This window comes from Dreissena polymorpha, chromosome 9 (genome assembly GCF_020536995.1).
Source record: "Dreissena polymorpha isolate Duluth1 chromosome 9, UMN_Dpol_1.0, whole genome shotgun sequence".
In the NCBI taxonomy this organism is placed as follows: Eukaryota; Metazoa; Mollusca; class Bivalvia; order Myida; family Dreissenidae; genus Dreissena; species Dreissena polymorpha.
In genome coordinates this window covers 94,542,652-94,565,830 of record NC_068363.1, presented here as the reverse complement: position 1 = coordinate 94,565,830, position 23,179 = coordinate 94,542,652, and the positions used below count along the sequence as shown (strand labels likewise).

The window sequence follows — 23,179 nt, the reverse complement described above, 5'->3', positions numbered from 1 at the left end:
AAAGCAATAACTGTTTTGAGACTTCTTTAACACCAGTTTGATTAAATATTACCTTTGCTTACTGATTCACCACATAGTCTTATTTGTTAAAGCAGGCAAAATGTATTTGTAATACCTTTTTTTGCCGCAGAATTCATGCATTAACAGATCAGTTGTAGCCATAACAGATCACGTGATCGAAACCACTCAGGGGGCATCAAACGAGCTATTTGAACTGTCAAAACATGAACTGTGTTGTTTACAATGACCAAGTTACATTTCCAGTAATAAATTATATTCATTTTTTGTTATTAATTGTTTTTTGTATGTGATCTTGTAGCTACACTTTATGCATGGTGTCCTTGTTGATTTATCTGTTGAAAATCCTTAATGGATCTAAAAGATATGGGCATCTTAAAAACCGTGTAATTAGTTTGAATCATATCTTATCATCAAAATTGAACATGGAAAATAAATAAAACATTAAAATTGAGATCATTTATTGTAAGAATCAACAAGATTTGCATATATTTTAATATAATATGTGATCAATATGCATATTATCACTCTTGATCCGAAATTGCCCAAAATCTTCATTTCATTTAATGTGTTGCAAAATCTTTAATACGAATCAAAATTGAAATGTACTTTTGAAGACAGAAATACTACTAAATGTACTTTAAATTAATGCGTAAACTTCTTACTCTCCAACAGAGTGATAGAATGTGGCGGCGAAAAATGTTCAACCTTGATTTTGAAACAAGACGGAAATCAACAAAGTCTTATATACATGTCAGCAAAACATACCGAAATGTTTGTCAAAAGTAGCTTTGATTACGACTCAATCAATTCGTTTTAAAGAAGATGCCTTGAAGATGCTGTGTGCAAAATATCATATTACATCAACTTTTTATCGCGATACGCAGTCTTGAACATCAAAGTGATCCGCTATGGGTAATGATCCGGTAATGGTAACTTGACTGTATTGTATGAAAATCGTTTTCAGGTGAAGGCGTTTTCACATCAAAAATGTTTCAAGAAGGAGATTTCCTTTTGGAATATAAAGGTGACTTGATTACAAAGTACAGAGTTGCCAGACAATTAGAAAAAGATTATGAGGAGGAAAACAGAGGGTGCTTTATGTACTTTTTTTAAATACAACAGCAAAAGTCAGTGGTATGTATGTTTTACTGTTTTCTTTTTAATTTTTTAATGCCCCTTAGTAGGGTGGCATATAGCAGTTGAACTGTCCATCAGTTCGTTCGTCCTAAAACTTTAACATTGCCCATAATTTTTGCTATAATGGAGAAAGCAACATGATATTTGGCATGTATGTGTATCTCATGAAGCTGCACATTTTGAGTGGTGAAAGGTCAAGGGCATCCTTCTATGTCAAAGGTCAAGTATATGGCTTCAAAGCGGCGTAGTAGGGGGCATTTTGTTTCTGACAAACACATCTCTTGTTTTCAAACTTCTATGCAAATTGCTTTGTATTTGTATGTCACTGTCTACAACCATATATATATAAAGTATGACACTGTGACATTAATTGTTTTGCATGTGTACTTTTGTATGTCAGTGTCTATAATTATGTAAGTCGTGTTCTGAGAAAACTGGGCATAATGCATGTGCGTAAAGTGTCATATATGGCTTCAAAGCGGCGCAGTAGGGTAATTGTGTTTCTGACAAACACATCTCTTGTTTATTTATCATGTTCAGTAGATGCATATAGAGTTAAGGTGGAAGAATGCATATTTTTGTGAAAAGCATGCTGTTGAAGCTTCATATTGATCATGCCCGGATCCAGAAATGTTCAACTAGAGGGGTATGAACATGAGGTCAAAACATCGTTCCGTGTGTCAGTGAATCGGGGTAGGCAAATGGAGGGGTAGTCCCCTCCCGCAAGGGGGCTGGGAATGTTAAAAATATAGGCCTTAAATGCTTACCCCTGCTGCATTCTTGACCCATTATGAGTACCATTAATATTTCATTTGTGTTAATACGAGTATATTTTGTTGAAAAACATTGGCATGTTCCACATGAAAGCTCAATTATCCCTCTAAATTTAAGTTGTTATCAATGCGGAGAAAGAGTACTATAACTCTAATATTTCTTCGAAAAGTTGATTTCAAGCAACCAGTATGCATTTATATGGCTGCTGCCTACTAAATAAGATTAACTGTCACATTTTTAGCATCGATGCAACGCAGGACATATTTTCTGCCGGCCGTATGGTAAACGATGCAATAAAGGGAGATATAAGAAACAATGCAGAGATGAAAATAGTTCTTGTACATGGAAAACCCCATCTATGCCTGTTTGCTACCAAAGACATTTCAGTAAATGAGGAGCTGCGGTTCGATTACGCAGTGCCAAAGTTACCATGGAGAAAGGTTTGTTGTGTTCATTTGATTTTTATATACTTGTAAACCGTGACATTCATATCATGGAATTTCCCACAAAACTGTATACAAATATGTCAAATTTGCATCTTTTAAAGTCACGTTTGATGTTTAAAGCCCAATAATTAATACTCCAAAGATATCATGACTGAAGATATATTGTATATATCATTAAAAAAATATATGAATATGTATATAGAAGCAGACTATAAACCGCACCTTGATGTCATTAGTATAAATTCTCAAAATGACGATGTTACCCCACAAAGGATCGGTTATGAACTGTGATATTACTTGTTTGTTGGCTTTATATGTTTTGAATTTCAAATAATTCTATTTTCACAAATTTGTTATACAAATATTGTCCTCAATTGTGTTATGTTTCCTTATTTGGCTGTGTGTTAGTTTCACTTATGTCAATAGTGAGGGAAACACCGTAACAAATGTGAAGTCACAGGGAGATACTACTCGTTTGATAAGTTCTACGTTTATGAACATGGATGGCATGCTATCTGTGGAGAATGCTATTTTGCCGAAAATTTTAAGTACAACATAATTGTCTATGTCTTTTGAAATTTCCTCAGAAGTCATACACAAGGTAGACAAGGCATGACTTGTAGTTATAAGCAGACCAGCAGGATGTTTTGTTGCAATGTTTGCTTCACCATGTACTGGAAGACCTGGTAAATGATAAATCAAATAACATTAGAATTGATAAGACGCAGAACGATGCGTTTATATATTTATGGATGTAACCTGGTTGTAGCCTATAGGCTATAATAATATTCACTGAAAGAGTCGATTTGATTTTCTACTATTTCAGTATTGGGTTTTGGATGTTCATTATCTTGGTCACGATCTGGTACTGGGTAATCATCAGCTCTACTCCATTGTATGACTATCATTGTAAAAGTATTTATGTTTTTAAGATAAGGTTTTCCTCTACCAGTAATATGCCACTTTTTGTTCCTGGGTGATTCCATCAGTCGCTACTGGAGACTTGAATTATAGTGCTAGGCGTACCATCATTATAGTTTGTATTTGTTATAAGTTTCATGTTGCAACAATATTTGTGGCTAAGGTATATTAATTTGATTCACCGATTATTTGATGTATGTGATAATTATTATTGTCCTCATTTGTGTTCCTTGTCCCCATTTGGGTGTGTGTTATTTCCGCAAATCTGGTCCACATAGTTGGAAATGACATGGTAACTGTAGGGTTAAGGAAAATTGTTTTTATCAGCCGCCTGGGAGGGGGGGTTAATTTGCGGCTATACCATATATTCAAATGAACATTTCCCACAGAAACGTATTCGATACATGGCTATAGATGTTTGTTTTGTTTGTGTGTGTGAGAACTGTTTGGAGAAAGATTTGCATTACTTTATACTTTTAATTACTTTTTTAACAATAAAATTGGTAACCTCTCATAATCGCCTATGCGTAACATATATTTCATAGAAATTTGATAATATTACAGTAGCAGGTATTGTTTTAATATTGTCCTCATTCAAGTGGGTGTTACTTTCACTTGTGTACTTTTGCAGTCTGATGAAGACGTGGCCCATGAGGTTAGAAATGACGTCGGCATTTGGAGTCCCAAGCCAAAACTTTTGTAAGTTGAGCTCCTCCTAACATGTTTGTGATATCAGCAGAGTATGGTATATTTTAGCATGATACAAAGTGATACTGTGGCCGTCTCATGGCAGCTTGTCATTTCTGCATATTGCTGGCCCAGTAACTACTATATACAATAATGATTACACTAACATTAACAATATTGTATTAATAATATATATTTGTCTGTATCATGTCATATATATCTTTGTTGCTGGCATTGGGACATCAAGTATACAACTCTGGTAAATGTAATTTGGGCCTTGTGAGCTGAGTTGAGAGATAGTTTACAAAACAAAACGTGAAGTAAACGCTTAATTTTCTACTTTTTGGTTGTGATCACAAATCAAAGAAGACACACGATGCTATACTACACATACCATTCTCATATGTAGAGCAAGAAATATACGCACCTGATTTGTTATATGTGTGAAATTGTCTTCATTCGTGCCCCTTGTCCCCATTTGGTGTGTGTTATTTTAAGTTTTGTTCTTGTGCCCTTGTGAAGGCTGTTGAAGATGTAGTCTACAAAGATGGAAATAGTCTGAGATCTGTGGATTCACGGAACGATACCTTGGCAAGTTCTTGAGAATTCCAATATGAAATTATGATAGGAGAATGTATTCGACTTTCTGATATGAGTAACATTGTCCTAAATTGTGTCCATTATCCTCACTTGACTGTGTGTTATTTTCACTTTTGTACTTGTACAGGCTGATCAAGACATGATCCACGAATAAGAAAATGACGCCAGACATGTGGAACAGTCCCAAGCCAAAGTTGAAGTAAGTTCCACATTAATACACTTTCAGTGATATCAGTAGAGGGTATGATATTTTACAGAAAATGTGAAATGAAAACTTACCTGTCTACCTACTGGTAATAAGATGTAATTACATGTCACAGAAGACACATTAGATTTTTGCTAAACATATTATCCTAACATTATATATTGTGTCAGCATACATTGCACTGGCAGCTGAAGTATACCCATCTCATTTAATGATTTGTAATGCGTGTTAGATTGTCTTCATTCTTGCCATGTGTCCCCATTCGGATGTGTGTTATTTTCACTTTTGTACTTGCGCCCTTGTGCAGGCTGATGAAGATGTAGTCTGCCAAGATGGAAATAGTCTGAGAACTGTGGATTCACAGAACGATGTGTCAATAAGCTCTTGGGTATTCTAATCTGACATTATTATAGGAAAACTATACCGAGTGTCTGATATATGTGATATTGTCCCCATTTGTGCCCTTGTCCTCATTCTGGTGTGTGTAAGTTTCAATTTGGAAATAGTCAAATACACGATAAATAATCTACTTATTCGTTGTAAGGTTTTATTTTGAGTCACAGAAGACCCATAATTTGTAGTGCTATATATTTCAGCCAATATATGTTTTAACGCTATTGGTAACTGCAGTATGTTCGTCAGTGGTTTAATACTGCAGTAACAGTTGTTGTTGGCTTCAGTATTATCATTTGACATTATGATAAAAATGTTCTGAGTGTGACTGTCTGACATGTGTGACATTATCCTCATTTGTGTCCTTTGTCCCAATTCGGGCTTGTGCTATTTTCACTTTTGTACTTGCACAGGATGAGGAAGATATGAGCCACAAATTCAGAAAAGAAGACAGGCCTGTGGAACAGTGCCAAGCCGAAGTTGAAGTAAGTTCCACATTAATACACATTTAGTGATTTCAGCATGATATCTTACAGGAAAGGTTAACACTTAACTGTCTACCTACTGTTAATGGCATGTCATTACTTGTCATAGAAGACACATTAGGTTATTGCTAAACATATTATCCTAACATTATTTATCAACTGCCATACCCTGTTTCTCATATAATATAACCATTACATTTTTAACCAGGTTTTCCGAAGGAAAAAACTGGTGATTAGATTGGCGAATGCGGGTGGGCTGGCGGGCGGGCGGAACAAGCTTGTCCGGGCCATAACTATGTCGTTCATTGTCAGGTTTTAAAATCATTTGGCACATTTGTTTACCATCATTGGACGGTGTGTTGCGCGAAATAATTACGTCGATATCTCCAAGGTCAAGGTCACACTTTGAGTTCAAAGGTCAAAAATGACCATAAATGAGCTTGTCCTGGCCATAACTATGTCATTCATTGTGAGATTTTAAAATCATTTGGCACATTTGTTCACCATCATGGGACGGTGTGTCGCTCAAAAGAATCACGTCAATATCTCCAATGTCAAGGTCGCCACGACTAAAAATAGATTTTTTTTAAAAACAAACTTACAAAGGGGGTTAATTTTGTTTGTTTATTTCAAAAGTTCAGTTTGAGTTTTCTCCCTTTATCAGATTTCTTTTTCACAATGAAAACCTGTTTTTGTGACAATTTTGTCCCTTGTTTTTTTATTACACATGTGTAATACAACATTTTTAAGCGTTTTCATTGGCTTAGTTTTCGTTTATTGACCAATCGCATTTTGTTATTTTGCTGAAATGACGTTGCAACGTCAAATGACGTCACAAAATGTTAACAACATTCGGGATTTATCATTATGTTTACGTAAATATTCATTTAATTTGCTCATTTAAAAGCATGTGATAAAAAAGATCTTACACTCGTTGTCATTTCATAACATATTTTATTAAACTCGTCCAGAAAATTGGTTAGTAAGCTCGCCAAAGGCGCGCTTACTAACAAAATCCTGAACTTGTTTAATAAAATATGGTATGATATGACAACTCGTGCCAGATCCTATATATATTGTGTCAGCATATGTTGCACTGGCAGCTGATGTATACCCATCTCATTTAATGATTTGTAATGCGTGTTAGATTGTCTTCATTCTTGCCATGTGTCCCCATTCGGATGTGTGTTATTTTCACTTTTGTACTTGCGCCCTTGTGCAGGTTGATGAAGACGTAGTCTACAAAGATGGAAATAGTCTGAGAACTGTGGATTCACAGAACAATATGTCAATAAGCTCTTGGGTATTATAATCTGACAATATGATAGGAAAACTATACCGAGTGTCTGATATATGTGATATTGTCCCCATTTGTGCCCTTGTCCTCATTCAGTTGTGTGCTAGTTTCAATTTGGAAACAGTCAAATACACGATAAATAATCTACTTATTCGTTGTAAGGTTTTATTTCGAGTCACAGAAGACACATAATTTGTAGTGCTATATATTTCAGCCAATATATGTTTTAACGCTATTGGTAACTGCAGTATGTTCGTCAGTGGTTTAATACTGCAGTAACAGTTGTTGTTGGCTTCAGTATTATCATTTGACATTATGATAAAAATGTTCTGAGTGTGACTGTCTGATAAGTGTGACATTATCCTCATTTGTGTCCTTTGTCCCAATTCGGGCTTGTGCTATTTTCACTTTTGTACTTGCACAGGATGAGGAAGATATGAGCCACAAATTCAGAAAAGAAGACAGGCCTGTGGAACAGTGCCAAGCCGAAGTTCCACATTAATACACATTTAGTGATTTCAGCATGATATCTTACAGAAAAGGTTAACACTTAACTGTCTACCTACTGTTAATGGCATGTCATTACTTGTCATAGAAGACACATTAGGTTATTGCTAAACATATTATCCTAACATTATTTATCAACTGCCATACCCTGTTTCTCATATAATTTAACCATTACATATTTTTTTTTATTACTGTACTGAGTGTCTGATATGTGTGATATTGTCTCCATTTGTGCCATTGTCCTCATTCTGGTGTGTGTAAGTTTCAATTTGGAAATAGTCAAATACAAAATTCATAAATCTTCTTATTCATTGTAAGATTTTATTTTGAGTCATAGAAGACGCATAATTTGTAGTGCTATATATTCCAGTCAATATATGTTCTGACGGTATTTGTTACTGTAGTATGTTCGTCAGTGGTTGGTTTAATACTGCGTTAACAGTTGTTGTCGGCTTCAGTATTATCATTTGACATTATGATAAAAATGCTCTGAGTGTCTGATATGTGTGACATTATCCTTTGTCCCAATTTGGGTGGGTGCTATTTTCATTTTTGTACGTGTACAGGCTAATGAAGACATGAGCCATAAATTCAGAAAAGACGTCAGACCTGTGGAACAGTGCCAAGCTGAAGTTGAAGTTAGTTCTACATTAATACACATTAAGTGATATCAGCAGAGAATGATATTTTACAGAAAATGTTAAATGAACACTTAACTGTCTACCTATTGTTAATGGAAAGTCATTACATGTCACAGAAGACACATTTGTTTTTTGCTAAACATATTATCCTAACATTATATATTGTGTCAGCATATGTTGCACTGGCAGCTGATGTATACTCATCTCATTTAATGATTTGTAATGCGTGTTAGATTGTCTTCATTCTTGCCATGTGTCCCCATTCGGATGTGTGTTATTTTCACTTTTGTATTTGCGCCCTTGTGCAGGCTGATGAAGACGTAGTCTACAAAGATGGAAATAGTCTGAGAACTGTGGATTCACAGAATGATATGTTGGTATTCTAATCTGAAATTATGATAGGAAAACTGTACTGAGTGTCTGATATGTGTGATATTGTCCCCATTTTTGCCCTTGTCCCCATTCTGGTGTGTGTTATGATGCCCTCAGATCAAATGATCTCAGGTTTATTGTTTTTGGCCTGTCTGTCTTTCATTGTATGTGTGTATCTGTCTGTCTGTTCAAAAACTTGAACCTTGGTTATAACTTTTGCAATATTAAAGATAGCAACTTGATATTTGGCATGCTTATGTATCTCATGGAGCTGCACATTTTCAGTGGTGAAAGGTCTAGGTCATCCTGCAAGGTCAAAGGCCATTTTTTTCTAAAACAGCTGCCTTGCAGCTTCAAAGCAAGCGCAGTAGGGGGCATTGTGTTTCATAAACACAACTCTTGTTTGATAGGGAGATTATTGGTTCTCTTTCCAACCAGGATATGTTTTGAGGAAATTAACCCTTGTCAGCCTTAGGTCTTTGATGCAATCTAGCTGAAATACAGTTTATATTAACAGACTTTTAATTTATTTATGATAAGTATAGAATGACAGTTGGAGGAGAATGTTGACATAGCATTTTTATGTAAGAAAGTCTTTATAACTTAAGTTTATCACATAAGCAATAGAATTCTTTGATTTAAGTTATGAAAGTATATGGCGATTTTTATTTAATGGATTGTGAAAACAGAATTAAAATAGTGCTGTTGCTTAAAGCACTAGGTTTACGAAGCAGCTTCATATGCCCTATGAAATTAAAAGAAAATAAGTTCCACGAATCATCATAAATTTTGTATATTTGTGGAGCTTAACATCTAACCTGTTTCATTCAAAAGCACTTTTGCCGTACAAATCGCGTTAAACATCTCTAAAATTGAACACAGACACATATAGTTAAGCAGAATAACCTAAATTTTGACAATTTTTGGACATTTAATGACATAATAGAATATGAAGGCAAGTTTCCCTCACTTTTATGTTTTAAGTTTGGATTCATATTTCGGAGATAGATGCAAGCAAAAAGTTTCTTTGTGTGGGAAACATGCCTTCATATTTAATTTTGAAGTTTTGTTAATTTTAATATTGCGCTTTAAGTTACAGTGTAACCCAATTTCTTTGTTTTTATGCACATTAAAACACAAAGTAAATTATATGTGTTTTGTTGTCAATTCATAATGTAGTTATATTCAGGACACGTTTTCCATGCACAATGTAATGTTTCTTTTAATTTATGGGAAGAAAACTATTTTTGATGTAAATTAACGAATTTTGTTAACTACTGTTAGTAAGGGAATCAACTCTCACGTTTGTTTACATCGCTCCATGACAACATGTAGTCAACACTCAGATGGATAATTTAAAGGATCACTAGCATTCACGTAAGTTTTAACCTTTATTTTACTTTCATTAATTTTAGGTTACCATTTTAAATGTTTTATTATCGTTAAAATGGTTTTCCTTCTGTTGAAATAGTCAATAAATTGTTGACAAATCCACTCGGAGTATTCTGGTGTATTGCGACTACAGACGACTCGAGCAATATTGTTGTGAAACCTGTTGATTTCTATCGCAATGTTATATATAGTTGTATAGAATCGATTGAAACAATTTTTTTTAACTTTTTTAAACGTGCAAGCTTGGAGAAATTACGATAAAAACAATTAAAACCATTTAAAAAGACGAATGATATTTGCAGTGAACGTCATATTGCTCAATATATATAAATCATTATCGTTGCCAAGTCGCAGTTGCATGTGTGGTGTAATGGATGCAGCGTTAGACTTACACGCTAGTGTTAGGAGTTCGATTCTCGTTGAAGTCACCTTTTATGTTACAATAACAGCAAAACTATAAACGTAACTTTGTAAAAAAAATATTGCACCTAATATTTTAACATTATTTTAATGAGTGTGTTAAAAAGAGAAAGCTGATACGATTTTTCTTTTTCTTGCAGAATGCCTCTCAAAACGTGTATTTTATGCGAAAAACGGCTCAAAATACACCAGCGCCGTCCTGTAATTAAATATGTCTCAAAATATTTAAAAAAGAATTTTCTTATAGAAACAGCACAAGATCAATCACTGGAATATAAATATTTCAAATGCACGTTTGTATCTGCAATTGACCAACGGTGTGTCTTAACCGCGCATGAATGTCAAATGTCAGCATACCGATTTAACTTAATTTCTATGCATTAGAACAATTAACTACGGAATCCGGATAGTGCCATTTACAATATAGCCCTTTCATCAAGGGCACGATATTTTGCGCCACAGTCCCGGCGACGCACAATATATTTTACACGATATATCGCTTCTGAGTAGGTAGCCCAAAAGGCGATATATCATGTTAAATATATCGTGCGTCGCTGCGACCGTCGCGCAAAATATCGTGCGTCACCGCGACTGTCCCGCAAAATATTGTGCGTCGCCGCGACTGTCGCGCAAAATATTGTGTATCGCTTTGTGTGTCTAGTGTCGCACTTGATGAAAGAAGGGCGAGATTATAGATGGCACTATCAGGATTCCGTAATAAACTGATCTTTATAGGTAGATACATCGAACGTTGTATGGAAGTGGGCTTATTTAAACCAAATGTAAGCTGCAAAAGCGATTTATTGACTTTTAAATATTTTACAATACCTTTCTAGGTGAGATGGGTAGTTGAAGCGGCTAACGCAAGAATCAAGCGATGGAAGTATTTAGATCACATCCTGCCAACAAATCAAGTGCCATACATAGGCGACTATGTTAAAATTATTTGTGCTTTATGTAACAAGTTTCTGCCACCCTTGAGTGCCAATTGTTAATCTTCTGAAGATATGTTATGTGCGGAAATGATGATGGCCAAACTTAAAGAAGAATATTAATTGCAGATCTTTGTAGAAGAGAACAACCTCCATCGCTGTAGCGTCAATAAATGGTCGTCTGTCAATGAATCTGTTTCTTACTTTCCTCAACTTGATGAAACTATGTTAAAACTCCTGACACTAGGCACATACCAGTTACTGTGTCCGTCTTACATTCAGGAATATGAGGGCTCTGAATGTGCAATCGATGTGTTCAGAGAAACTTGTGATCCTTTCGCGTCCGTCTTCAAAGCCGTCATATTTCACCAAAGACTTATCAAGTTTGGATTCAATATGACTCGGACCATGTAAAAGCATGGTATTGTCAATACAGTGCAGGTGCGCGTACTATCGGCACGTGTTGCCACGTTGCATCGGTCATTTGGTATTTGTCTGGTTTATCTGGACCAATAAACGATTGTGGCATTCAGGACTGGGGAAAATATGTTGATGACGCGTCTCATGTGCCACAAACGGTGGACACTTTCGACTCCGAGTCCGACGTCAGTACTGTTGAGGAGTAAAAAAGTTTTAAGTCTTTTAAATATTTATAAAAGAATAACAACGACTTAAGTCGTATTTACTCCTCCTTATGTTACGGAATCCGGATAGTGCCATCTATAATCTCGCACTTCTTTCATCAAGGACGATACTAGACACACGAAGCGATACTTGATATTTTTCTTGACAGTCACGGCAACGCCTGATACTTTTCTTGACAGTCGCGGCGACGCACGATATATTTAACACGATTTATCGCCTTTTGGGCTACTTACACAAGGGCGATATATCGTGTTAAATATGTTATGCGTGGCCGCGACTGTCAAGAAAAATATCAAGTATCGCTTCGTGTGTCTAGTGTCGCCCTTGATGAATGAAGTGCGAGATTATAGATGGCACTTTCCGGATTCCGTATTATGTAAGTATTCTATTGGTAAAACGGAATGTGTATCTGAATTTGTTAAATGCGTATCTCGACTTATAACCCATAATTGTTTCAACAATAGGACACTATTTTATTAAGTTTTTATATTCATAGTATGCAGTGGGGAAATACGTAGTAGACGTAGTAGTTGATTAGTCATGCATGAAAAGTACCATTATATTAATACACATACCTGATTATACGAATGCGCATCATCGATTACAATAGTGTAGTTTATCATGTTTATACATAGCAAAATGTATAATTTTCACCAACAGATGAGTCTTAATAGATAAATGTGTGCTTGTTAACCGGAATATGCACAAATTTGATACATAGATATATATCTCCAGTTCATTCGCTTTTATAGTCACATGCCAGTTGTTGTAGATACAAATTATTGGCTGATGAAACACATTAACATTTTTTTAGATGTTAAGAATATTTAGATATAATATTGTATCGCTATTTGCAAAATTATAAGTCATTGTGAAGTGAAACGTTTACATTAAAAAATTATACACTTTTACGTTATTTGGCGTAATGTGCAGGACTGCTTTAGTCTGCTTATGCCATAAACATTCTGAAACGTTGATGCGTTTGTAACGCAAAGATGTCAAATGTTGTATGAAATACTGTTGTATATAATATGTATTACCATGAAACACTGTGCATTAAAAAATATTTATTATAATGTGATACTGGTGATTTATGTTTCATTTTTTATCAGATACTTGAGCGTGTATTGAGTATTAATATTATGTTTTTGTTCTTTTAATTTTAATTTTAATCCGTTACCATGGTAACATGTAGAAGTATTTATTATACGATTGTTTGTACATGTAATAATTATAAATTGTAATAATGAAAATAATTTAGATATATATTTGTTAAGTTGTTTTGTTTATTTTGTTTTCCGGTCGATATTTACTTAGCAAAATTACATATCATATCATATACATATAGAATTGTTTCCATGGAAACGGCTATTGTTGGTTCACACTTTATGAATTAAAACATTTCTGCATATCATTCGATCAATAGGGTATGCCATAGGAAAAAGCTGCAGTTCATAATACATGATAGTTGTCTTCTATTAGATTTGTTTGGAAAAAAATGTATACAACATTTCAGCATGTAGCTCGTTACCATGACAACCAACGACAATAAGTTGTTGTTTCACGACATGCTGTGTGTGTTCAATACTCATGTACATTTTTATACGCCCGTCTATGACGGGACGTATTATGGTATACCCCGCGTCCGTCTGTCCGTCTGTTAATGTCGTACGCTACGTCAAATATCCTTTGACAGATTTTCTTCAAATTTTAACACAATCTTAATATTGATAAACCCTGATTCCCTTTCGTTTTTGACGGAATTCTGAATTGTCGTTCCAGAGTTATGGGACTTTGTTCGTCAAAATTTCGTGATTTCATTGAATGTCCTACTGTAGCTCAAATATCCTTCGATGGATTTTTTTCAAATTTCAACACAATCTTAATATTGATAAACCCTGATCCCCTTTCGTTTTTGACGGAATTCTGAATTGTCGTTCCAGAGTTATGGGACTTTGTTCGTCAAAATTTCGTGATTTCATTGAATGTCCTACTGTAGCTCAAATATCCTTCGATGGATTTTTTTCAAATTTCAACACAATCTTAATATTGATAAACCCTGATCCCCTTTCGTTAAACAAACATATTGTTGATGTTGTTCTGACATAGAATCTGCAAAAGTTACATTTTGTGCAAGGAGTAAGTTCATTTGCTAGCACAAAGTCACTTTAGCACTGTGCTTAGTATAAAGTGCCCCAATAGTTGGTAAAATATATAAAAAAAACAATCTTAAGAATACTGCACATATTTTTTCTTCCAAAACGACATGGCATGGATACATCTTAATGATCAAATTTTCAGCTGCGAATGGACAGACTGACTGCAACTCCTTCTAACTATTCAACAGCTTGGTACAGAGAAAACCAATAGTGAGCAATAGATGGGTAAAACAATCTCTGCTTGCTGGTACCACATTTGATATGGTTTGTACATTTCTTATTTAAAAAACAACTACTTTGCTCTAAATGTTTTATGAATCTGTGAGGTGCTGTGGAGGTTGGTGGTTATACCATACCTATAATCGGTGAACCAATTCTTTGTTTGTTCATTTCCGATAGTTGTTGTCTTACACCTTCCATTGTTCGTGAAACTTGCAATAGGGAGCATCACACTTTGAAGCGTTTAGTATTTGTCAGTTATTTTACTGAGAAGGGGAAGTACCATTGCGGTAGATAATAGCACAGTTCTGCTGTGATGTCACTAATTGCTAAGCTGACCGATACATAGGTCACGTGGTTTAACCACAGACAAAGGATTCACTCATGTGGATTTACTCATGTTAATTGGACTACCCCTGGTAATTGTCATAACGCTTATGCTATCGGGCCAAACCATTGATTCATACCGGTTTACAAGGTTATTTACCCTATAACGCAAATGTAATGGTCCGTTGCCCTCAGGCATGCACCTGTCATGTTTTATGATGTTAATCTGGTTGTAAAACCCCATGATCGAAGTGTCATTAGATATCGAAAACAGGACCGAAATTTGGTAAAAAAGCGCTGTAAAATAGACTGTCCAAAAACTTAGAGACATTAATTATGGACGAAAACTCGTGTGTCCGAAAATTAAGAGTCACGAAAAATAATTATTTTTGCTAAAAAACGGGGTGTCCGAAAACATAGAGTAATTACGGTACTGTTTGAACACGGACAAGGTCTCTTAATATTAACGTTGTTAATATGAGCATGAAAATGGGGAGTGCAAATATGAAGTCTCATCCTGTGTTATGGTTATACCCAGGGGACGTTTGTTTACTTTTTCAATGTACATGTATATATATTATGTGAAGTATATATATTTAAAGAGATTTATGCTTTGTATTTGACAGGATTTTAAAGTGTTATAATGTATGCTGTATATTTTGCTCATTTCACCATAATGCTTTTTTGCAGACAAGGAAACAACAGTAAGTGATGAGGAAGCTTCAAGTGATGAGGATGTTGAAGAATCCGATGACCAGCATGATGAAGAAAATAGAGAAGGTGTTCCTTCACCTAGCTCAAAACCTGCTGTGTCTGGGTTTCAACCTCAATATGGTAATGAAATATTTGTGTTTGTGTGTTGGCATTTATCGTAAAAACTTGATGAAACTTGTTCAGTATGTTGCATTGCCAATATTTAGTCCATATTTTATTATTGAGTACACCGGTAACAAATGGGCAATTTGATCAATTGTAATTTATTTTTATTTAGATGCTGTATATGCTAGAGTCGATGCGGCTAATTCCGTACGGGCGTCTAATTTCGTACACTATAAATTTATTGTTCATATCTTCTATGTTTGGTTACACAACACTGAATTACGCTATATCGCTTATAGTACTTTTTTCGCTTGTTTAAATGTGCGCTTCGTGAAATCGATTGCCGATGACGTTACTGTCTAAATCTGATTGGCTGCATACGTATTTGGCGCGAAATTTTAAATTTCCCGCTTTCTCCCGCATCATCAGCAAGCGCTCAGAAACGACAACTCCAACGGTAATAAGATTATCTTAGTTGTTATGAAATGTGTGCGAGGTTGTGTGTTAAAAATAATTTATGAAATATTTTTTCTTTCTTTTTAAGCTCAACATATATGTTAAAATCGTATTATTGTTTTAGTAATATGTAAAATAAAAGTGTACGAGATTACCCGCATTAATTTTTACCAGTAAAAGTTATGTGCGGGTAATTTCGTACGCATTTATACGAAAACAATATTGATAATAAGGTCGATATATCTATTAAAATATTTGGAATGAAAAAAAGTGTTTTAAATGTTTATACAGAAAAGAAATGTTCTATATAGTTGTTGTTTATTTGTTTACAGACATGAGTTTCCAATTTAGAACAACCCCACATGCGTTGATGTTGAGATCAATTGGATTTGGGGCGACCGGCCTGAAAATACACGTTCTTTTGTGCCAGTTGTTTTTGCGTGAAACGCAATATGAACATCATCTTATTTTTGACATTTTCACCAGACTGTCAACGCTATTGACAGAAAATGTGTATAATCAGCAGGTGATATGGAATGCATATTGCAGTCTTGATAGGGACAAACTTAGCATAGTGCATCTCGCATGGAACGTTGTTAGAGTTTTGCAGGACTGTGACTTGCTTGACCACGTGGACGAGATTAGAGCCAACACTCTTTAATAGAGCTTCCGTATTTTCTGTAAAATGATCAATAAATTTCCAATTATGAGTTGTGTTTGTTTTTTGTCATTTACAGTCCACAATGCCCAAAATGTATTCTCAAAAGGATATCCTCGATGCTGTGGGTGCGGTAAGACATGGGATGTCGTACCGGAAAGCTTCTAGCAAAATCGGTGTCCCAGTCATGACCATCCAAAACCGGATCAGCGGCAACGTCGACGAATTGGCACAAGCTGGGCGACCCACAGTCATACCAACCGAAGTTGAGGTAGAGCTAGTTGAAAAAATTAAACGGGCAGCGAACATGGTGTGTAGCTGTTTCTATGTACACTAGCCTGTTGAAACTGTTTTTGTGATTCATGCGTCATGTTCAATACACATTATGTTTTTAAAATGTTGGTAAGTTTAAATAATAATCAATGAAGATTTTTAAAATTAACATTTCAAACGTCCTGTTGCGCTTATTGGCCGTTGTTAAAACCAAACATACGCAACGAAAAATGTGGTCTCGATTCCAAGAAGCGGACATTAAAGCACTGTGCCTATTACAGTAGCAAATTGTTTCCAACGATAAAGCGGATTTAATTTATAAACCATTTGCATTTATTAATTGTTCTTTACTCTGTTACTTATATCATAAAAACTCCGTATTAATTATTGGTCGACAATGCGAATCTTATTTTGTTTCACAGCACCCACATGTATTAACAAATTAAACGATCAATTTATTGATATAATGCGGTGATATTCATCATATACATCATATATTATTATTGTTGTAGGGATTTGGAATAACCAGACGAATGTTGCAGGTGAAGATTGGCAGAATCGTCCGTAAGCTCAAAATTAAGTCCCCATTTAGAAATGGCGTTCCTGGCAAGGATTGGATTGCTGGATTTTTGAAGAGGCACCCAGACGTAAGCCATAGGACACCACAGGCCTTATCGACATGCAGAGCAAGGATGTTAAATGCAACTGTGACCAATAATTATTTTAACAATCTTACTAGGCTGCTTGAGTCTCTCTCTTTACAGGACAAGCCTGTTCGCATCTGGAACATTGATGAAACCAGCGTTCCACTTCTGCACAAGCCTGCTAGGGTGCTTGGGCCGTCCGGTGCGAAAAATATTCCCGGAAGGGTTGGGAATAAGCGGGAAAATGTCTCTGTCCTGGCCTGTGTTAACGCTGCTGGAGGCGAGATCCCCCCTCTGGTTATTGTAAAGGGAAAAACGTACAAAAGTTTGTTATCTTACAATACTGAGGACGGAGTTTCCGGCAGCGTTTACACATTCCAGGAACGAGCTTGGATGGAGGATACATTCGGTGAGATCTGGTTTCGGGGCCATTTTCTTAAACACTGTGGTCCAGCGAGGCCCCAGCTTATAATTGTGGACTCTCACTCTTCCCACGAGACACTTGGTCTCATAGACGCTGCTATAGCTAACGATGTCCATCTCTTAGCGTTTCCACCCCACACAACCCAGTGGTTGTGTCCTTAGGACAAGTCCATATTCGGTCCACTTTCATTGATTAACAATGCGGTTATTAACAGATACTGAGTCTTCACTGTCACTCTCTAGCACAACAAACAATTAAACTAACTAAAACAGCAACACAAATCAAATAAAACAACAATTACAAATATAAATATGAATTCGTTACAAACTTTTAGTGTCGCTTACACGTACATTATGAATAAGATGTAAATTACAGAATCAAATTTCTAATATGCACATACAAAAAATACGAATTCAACATGATTTAACATGAAAATATTTTATTTTAAAACAGATTTAATTTCATATTTAAGTTTCTAAAAAATAAAGTAGTAATTATATCCAATATAGGTATCAATATTTCTATCACAAACCCGTCAAGATTGACATTGGTATACTTTCTTTTGCGTGTACGGAATTACCCACACACTGTACGAAATTAGACTCGTGTAGGTTAATGTACATGACAACAATTTCTGAAGTATCCAATCAAAACTCGCGATATAAAAAGCAAGTTAAATATAGCCCAATGGTCCCGGCGTCCACTGCAGTTTTCATTTCTCGGTAGAAAACAGCCGATAACCGTCCATATTGATTCTTGTCCGAATGCGTACGGAATTAGCCGCATCGACTCTATATATGTAATTACAGATATTTTTGACACTTTGTCCATGTAGTTTCTCTGTTAACCATATCTAGGTCACTTGATAATTTTGGTCATTAACCAGGTTTTTAACCAGGTTTTCCGAAGGAAAAAACTGGTTATTAGATTGGCGAATGCGGGGGGGCTGGCTGGCTGGCGGGCGGGCGGAACAAGCTTGTCCGGGCCATAACTATGTCGTTCATTGTCATATTTTAAAATCATTTAGCACATTTGTTCACCATCATTGGACGGTGTGTCGCGCGAAATAATTACGTCGATATCTCCAAGGTCAAGGTCACACTTTGAGTTCAAAGGTCAAAATTGGCAATAAATGAGCTTGTCTGGGCCATAACTATGTCATTCATTGTGAGATTTTACAATTATTTGGCACATTTGATCACCATCATGGGACGGTGTGTCGCACGAAAGAATCACGTCAATATCTCCAATGTCAAGGTCACCACAACTTAAAATAGATTTATTTTGAAACAAACTTACAAAGGGGGTTAATTTTCTTTGTTCATTTCAAAAGTTCAGTTTGAGTTGTCTCCCTTAATCAGATTTTTTTTCACAATGAAAACCTGGTTTTGTGACAATTTTGTCCCTTGTTTTGATATAGATTGCAAAGTCAAGTTTTTAAACTGAAATAAAATTGTTTGGATTGCTTATCCTATATTGACAAACAGGAATGAAACTGGGTCAGAATATTTGCATTGAGAGTATCTAGGTCAGTTTCAAATCTGGGTTGCCTAGACTAAAAAATAAATTACTGGTGTGTGTGTGTGAATTAATTTATGTTGCTTTAATGTTGCAAACAACATACTAATAGTTCATGACTGTGTTTCATAGGTCATTGGTATAAACCAAAATAATACCATTGTTTCGTTTTTCATATCTTAGGATATCAAGGAGCAGGGTATGACACGGATGATAATGATGATGATATGGGTGATCCAGATTGGATTTACAATAAAAGAAAGCTTGGTAAATTATTGCAACTTTGTCCTACTTAACGTAGAGGATCTGTCATATTATTTTGAATGCAAAGACCCTCACAATTAATTCATATACAATTCAATTATTGCTTTGTACCCGCACAAGAAATTCCTTTGTTTTACATTCTAATTAGCTAACCAGGTGTTTTACAAATTATGTGTTGTACTTTAATTGAAAACCTGAAGTATCTGGTCATTTATAAATAGAAAGATGGGATTATCGCTGTTTAAACATAAAGATGTTGATGTATTAAAAATTGTTGGGTCAGACTGAATTCAATATGATAAAGAATCTTAAGCTCACGATGCCTTTTCAATATTGTTGTAGCTCCAGACAGTGAAGACTCGGATAAGGACTTACAAAGGCAAACAAAGAAAAACAGAAATAACAGTGGTATGTTTAATAGCATCATAATTCAATTAGTGTTTAAAGCCACACTACTTATTTGGCATAGTAACTAGTATAACAAGTATAAATAAGAAACATATTTTATCTATGTCAATTAGAATTTATCTGGTGGTTACAAGGTAGAAATCCGTCTTTTTTGCGCTTTAAAACTTGAAAGTAATCGCTTTTCTTGAAATGGACGTATACATATAGAAATCCTACTTTCGGTTAAAAAAATAATAAATAATTACTTGCTAACTAGGCTATAGATTTAATGACAATTGTGCACACTTTCAAATTGCATCTTTATGTATTGATTAACATGTATTTCATTTTAAGGTGTGTGGCTTTAACATTTTGTGCACTAAGCTTGGACTATGTGGTTTATTTTTAGCTCACCTGATTGCTCAGGTGAACTTTTGTGACCGGTCTTTGTCCGTTGTATGTCCGTCCGTCCATTAACATTTGCTCGTAAACATTCTAGAGGCCACATTTCTTGTCCCATCTTCATGAAACTTGGTCAGAAGCTTTGTCCCAATGAAATCTCGGCGAGTTTGAAACTGGGTTGTGCCGGGTCAAAAACTAGGTCACTAGGTCAAAAAAAAAGGAAAACCTTGTAAACACTATATAAGTCACATTTCATGCCCAATCTTCATGTAACTTTGTCAAAATGTTTTTCTTAATGATATCTTAGTTGAGTTCAAAAGTGGTTCCGGTCCGTTGAAAAACATGGCCACCAGTGGGCGGGGCAGTTTTCCTTATTTGGTTATAGAGAAACATTGTAAACACTCTAGAAGTCACAATTTTTGCCCAATCATCATGAAAGTTGGTCAAAACATTGGTTCAATAAATGTCTCGGACGAGTTCGAAAATGGTCGAGATCGGTGAAAAAACATTGCCGCCAGTGGGCTGGGCATTTTTCTCTATATGTATATAGTGGCATTTTTCCCTATTTGGCTATAGAGAAACATTGTAAACACTCTAGAAGTCACAATTTTTGCCAATCATCATGAAAGTTGGTCGAAATTGGTTTTATTGATATCTAGGACGTGTTTGAAAATGGTCGGGATCGGTGAAAAAACATGGCCGCCAGTGGGCGGGGCATTTTTCTCTATATGTATATAGTGAAAACATGTGAACACAGTAGAAGTCTCATTTTTGGCTCAATTTTCATGAAATTTGCTCAGAACATTTGTTTCCTTGATACGAGAGTCGAGTTAAAAAGTCGTTCCGGTCAGTTGAATAACATGGCTGCTGGGAGGGGGGCAGTTTTCTCATTATGCCCCCCCCCCCCCTTTCGAAGAAGAGGGGGTATATTGTTTTGCTCACGTCGGTCCGTCCGTCCACCAGATGGTTTCCAGATGATAACTCAAGAGCGCTTATGCCAAGGATCATGAAACTTCATAGGTACATTGATCATGACTCGCAGATGACCACTATTGATTTTAAGGTCACTAGGTCAAAGGTCAAGGTCACGATGACCCGAAATAGTAAAATGGTTTCCAGATGATAACTCAAGAACGCTTATTCCTAGGATCATGAAACTTCATACATGTAGGTACATTGACCATGACTTGCAGATGACTCCTATTGATTTTCAGGTCACTAGGTCAAAGGTCAAGGTCACGATGACCCGAAATAGTAAAATGGTTTCCGGATGATGACTCAAGAACACTTATGCCTAGGATCATGAAACTTCATAGATACATTGATCATGACTTGCAGATGACCCCTATTGATTTTCAGGTCACTAGGTCAAAGGTCACGGTGACCCAAAGCAGTAAAATGGTTTCCGGATGATAACTCAAGAACGCTAATGCCTAGGATCATGAAAATTCATAGATACATTGATCATGACTCGAAGATAACCCCTATTGATTTTCAGGTCACAAGGTCAAAGCTCAAGGTCACGATTATGCGAAATAGTAAAATGGTTTCCGGATGATAACTCAATAACGCTTAGGCCTAGGATCATGAAACTTCATAGGTACATTGATCATAACTCGTAGATGACCCCTATTGATTTTCAGGTCACTAGGTCAAAGGTCAAGGTCACGATGACCGGAAATAGTAAAATGGTTTCCGAATAATAACTCAAGATTGCTTATGCCTAGGATCATGAAACTTCTTAGGTACATTGATCATGACTCGTAGATGACCCCTATCGATTTTCAGGTCACTAGGTCAAAGGTCAAGGTAACGGTGACCCAAAATAGTAAAATGGTTTCCAGATGATAACTCAAGAACGCTTATGCCTAGGATCATGAAACTACATAGGTACATTGATCATGACTCGAAGATGACCCCTATTGATTTTCAGGTCACTAGGTCAAAGGTCAAGGTCATTGTGACCTGAAATAGTAAAATGGTTTCTGGATGATAACTCAAATATGCTTATGCCTAGGATCATGAAACTTCATATGTACAATGATCATGACTCGCAGATGACTCTTATTGATTTTCGGATCACTAGATCAAAGGTCAAGGTGACCTGAAATAGTAAAATGGTTTCTGGATGATAACTCAAGAACGCTAGGTTCATGAAACTTCATAGGTATATTGATCATGACTCGCAGATGACCCCTATTGAGGTCACTAGGTCAAAGGTCAAGGTCACAGTGCCAAAAAACGAATTGACACAATGGCTGTCAAGGTCACGGTGACTCAACTTAGAAAAATTGTTTCCGGAGGATAACTCAAGAATGCTTACGCCTAGATCATGAAACTTCATAGGTTTTCCCTATTTGGCTGTAGAGAAACCTTGTTAACACTCCAGTAGTCACAATTTTTGCCCAATCATCAAATTGCGGTTTCAATTAAAAAATGGCAATAACTCTGTTATTGCCAAAATGGTTAGACTAGCACTTTGTCCTGAACCATTCTCAATATATACACACATGCCAAGTTTTTCAATGAAATCTGCACCAGCAGTCCCGAGATGCTGCTCCAAACACACAATTGTGCTGATTTGCAAGTAAAACAAAGGCCATTACTCTGTTATGTGCTCATAGATTGCAACAGCATTTGATGCACATCATTCTCTTACGATATGTAAACTTGTATCAAGTTTCCATGAAATCAGTCCAAGCAGTTCTGAGATATTAAAGGGATCTTTTCACGCTTTGGTAAATTGACAAAATT

General features: G+C 35.8%; 1 protein-coding gene across 1 annotated transcript; it reads left to right on the top strand.

The window, feature by feature from the left end:
- The first annotated feature begins 14,340 nt into the window (after positions 1 to 14,340).
- Positions 14,341 to 18,015, top strand: LOC127846274 (uncharacterized). The gene is made up of 5 exons (XM_052377444.1): positions 14,341 to 14,371; positions 15,271 to 15,434; positions 16,593 to 16,784; positions 17,299 to 17,433; positions 17,551 to 18,015. The coding sequence occupies exons 1-5, from the start codon at positions 14,341 to 14,343 to the stop codon at positions 18,013 to 18,015; spliced, it is 987 nt and encodes a 328-aa protein (XP_052233404.1).
- Positions 18,016 to 23,179: the final 5,164 nt, after the last annotated feature.

Bases quoted from the DNA above. Each gene is read 5' to 3' on its own strand.
- LOC127846274 (XM_052377444.1), top strand. From the start codon at position 14,341: ATGTTTTATGAATCTGTGAGGTGCTGTGGAG. The intron at 15,435-16,592 runs GTGTGTTGGCAT...TGTCATTTACAG, and splicing joins GTAATGAAATATTTGTGTTT to TCCACAATGCCCAAAATGTA. The intron at 16,785-17,298 runs GTAGAGCTAGTT...TTATTGTTGTAG, and splicing joins TCATACCAACCGAAGTTGAG to GGATTTGGAATAACCAGACG.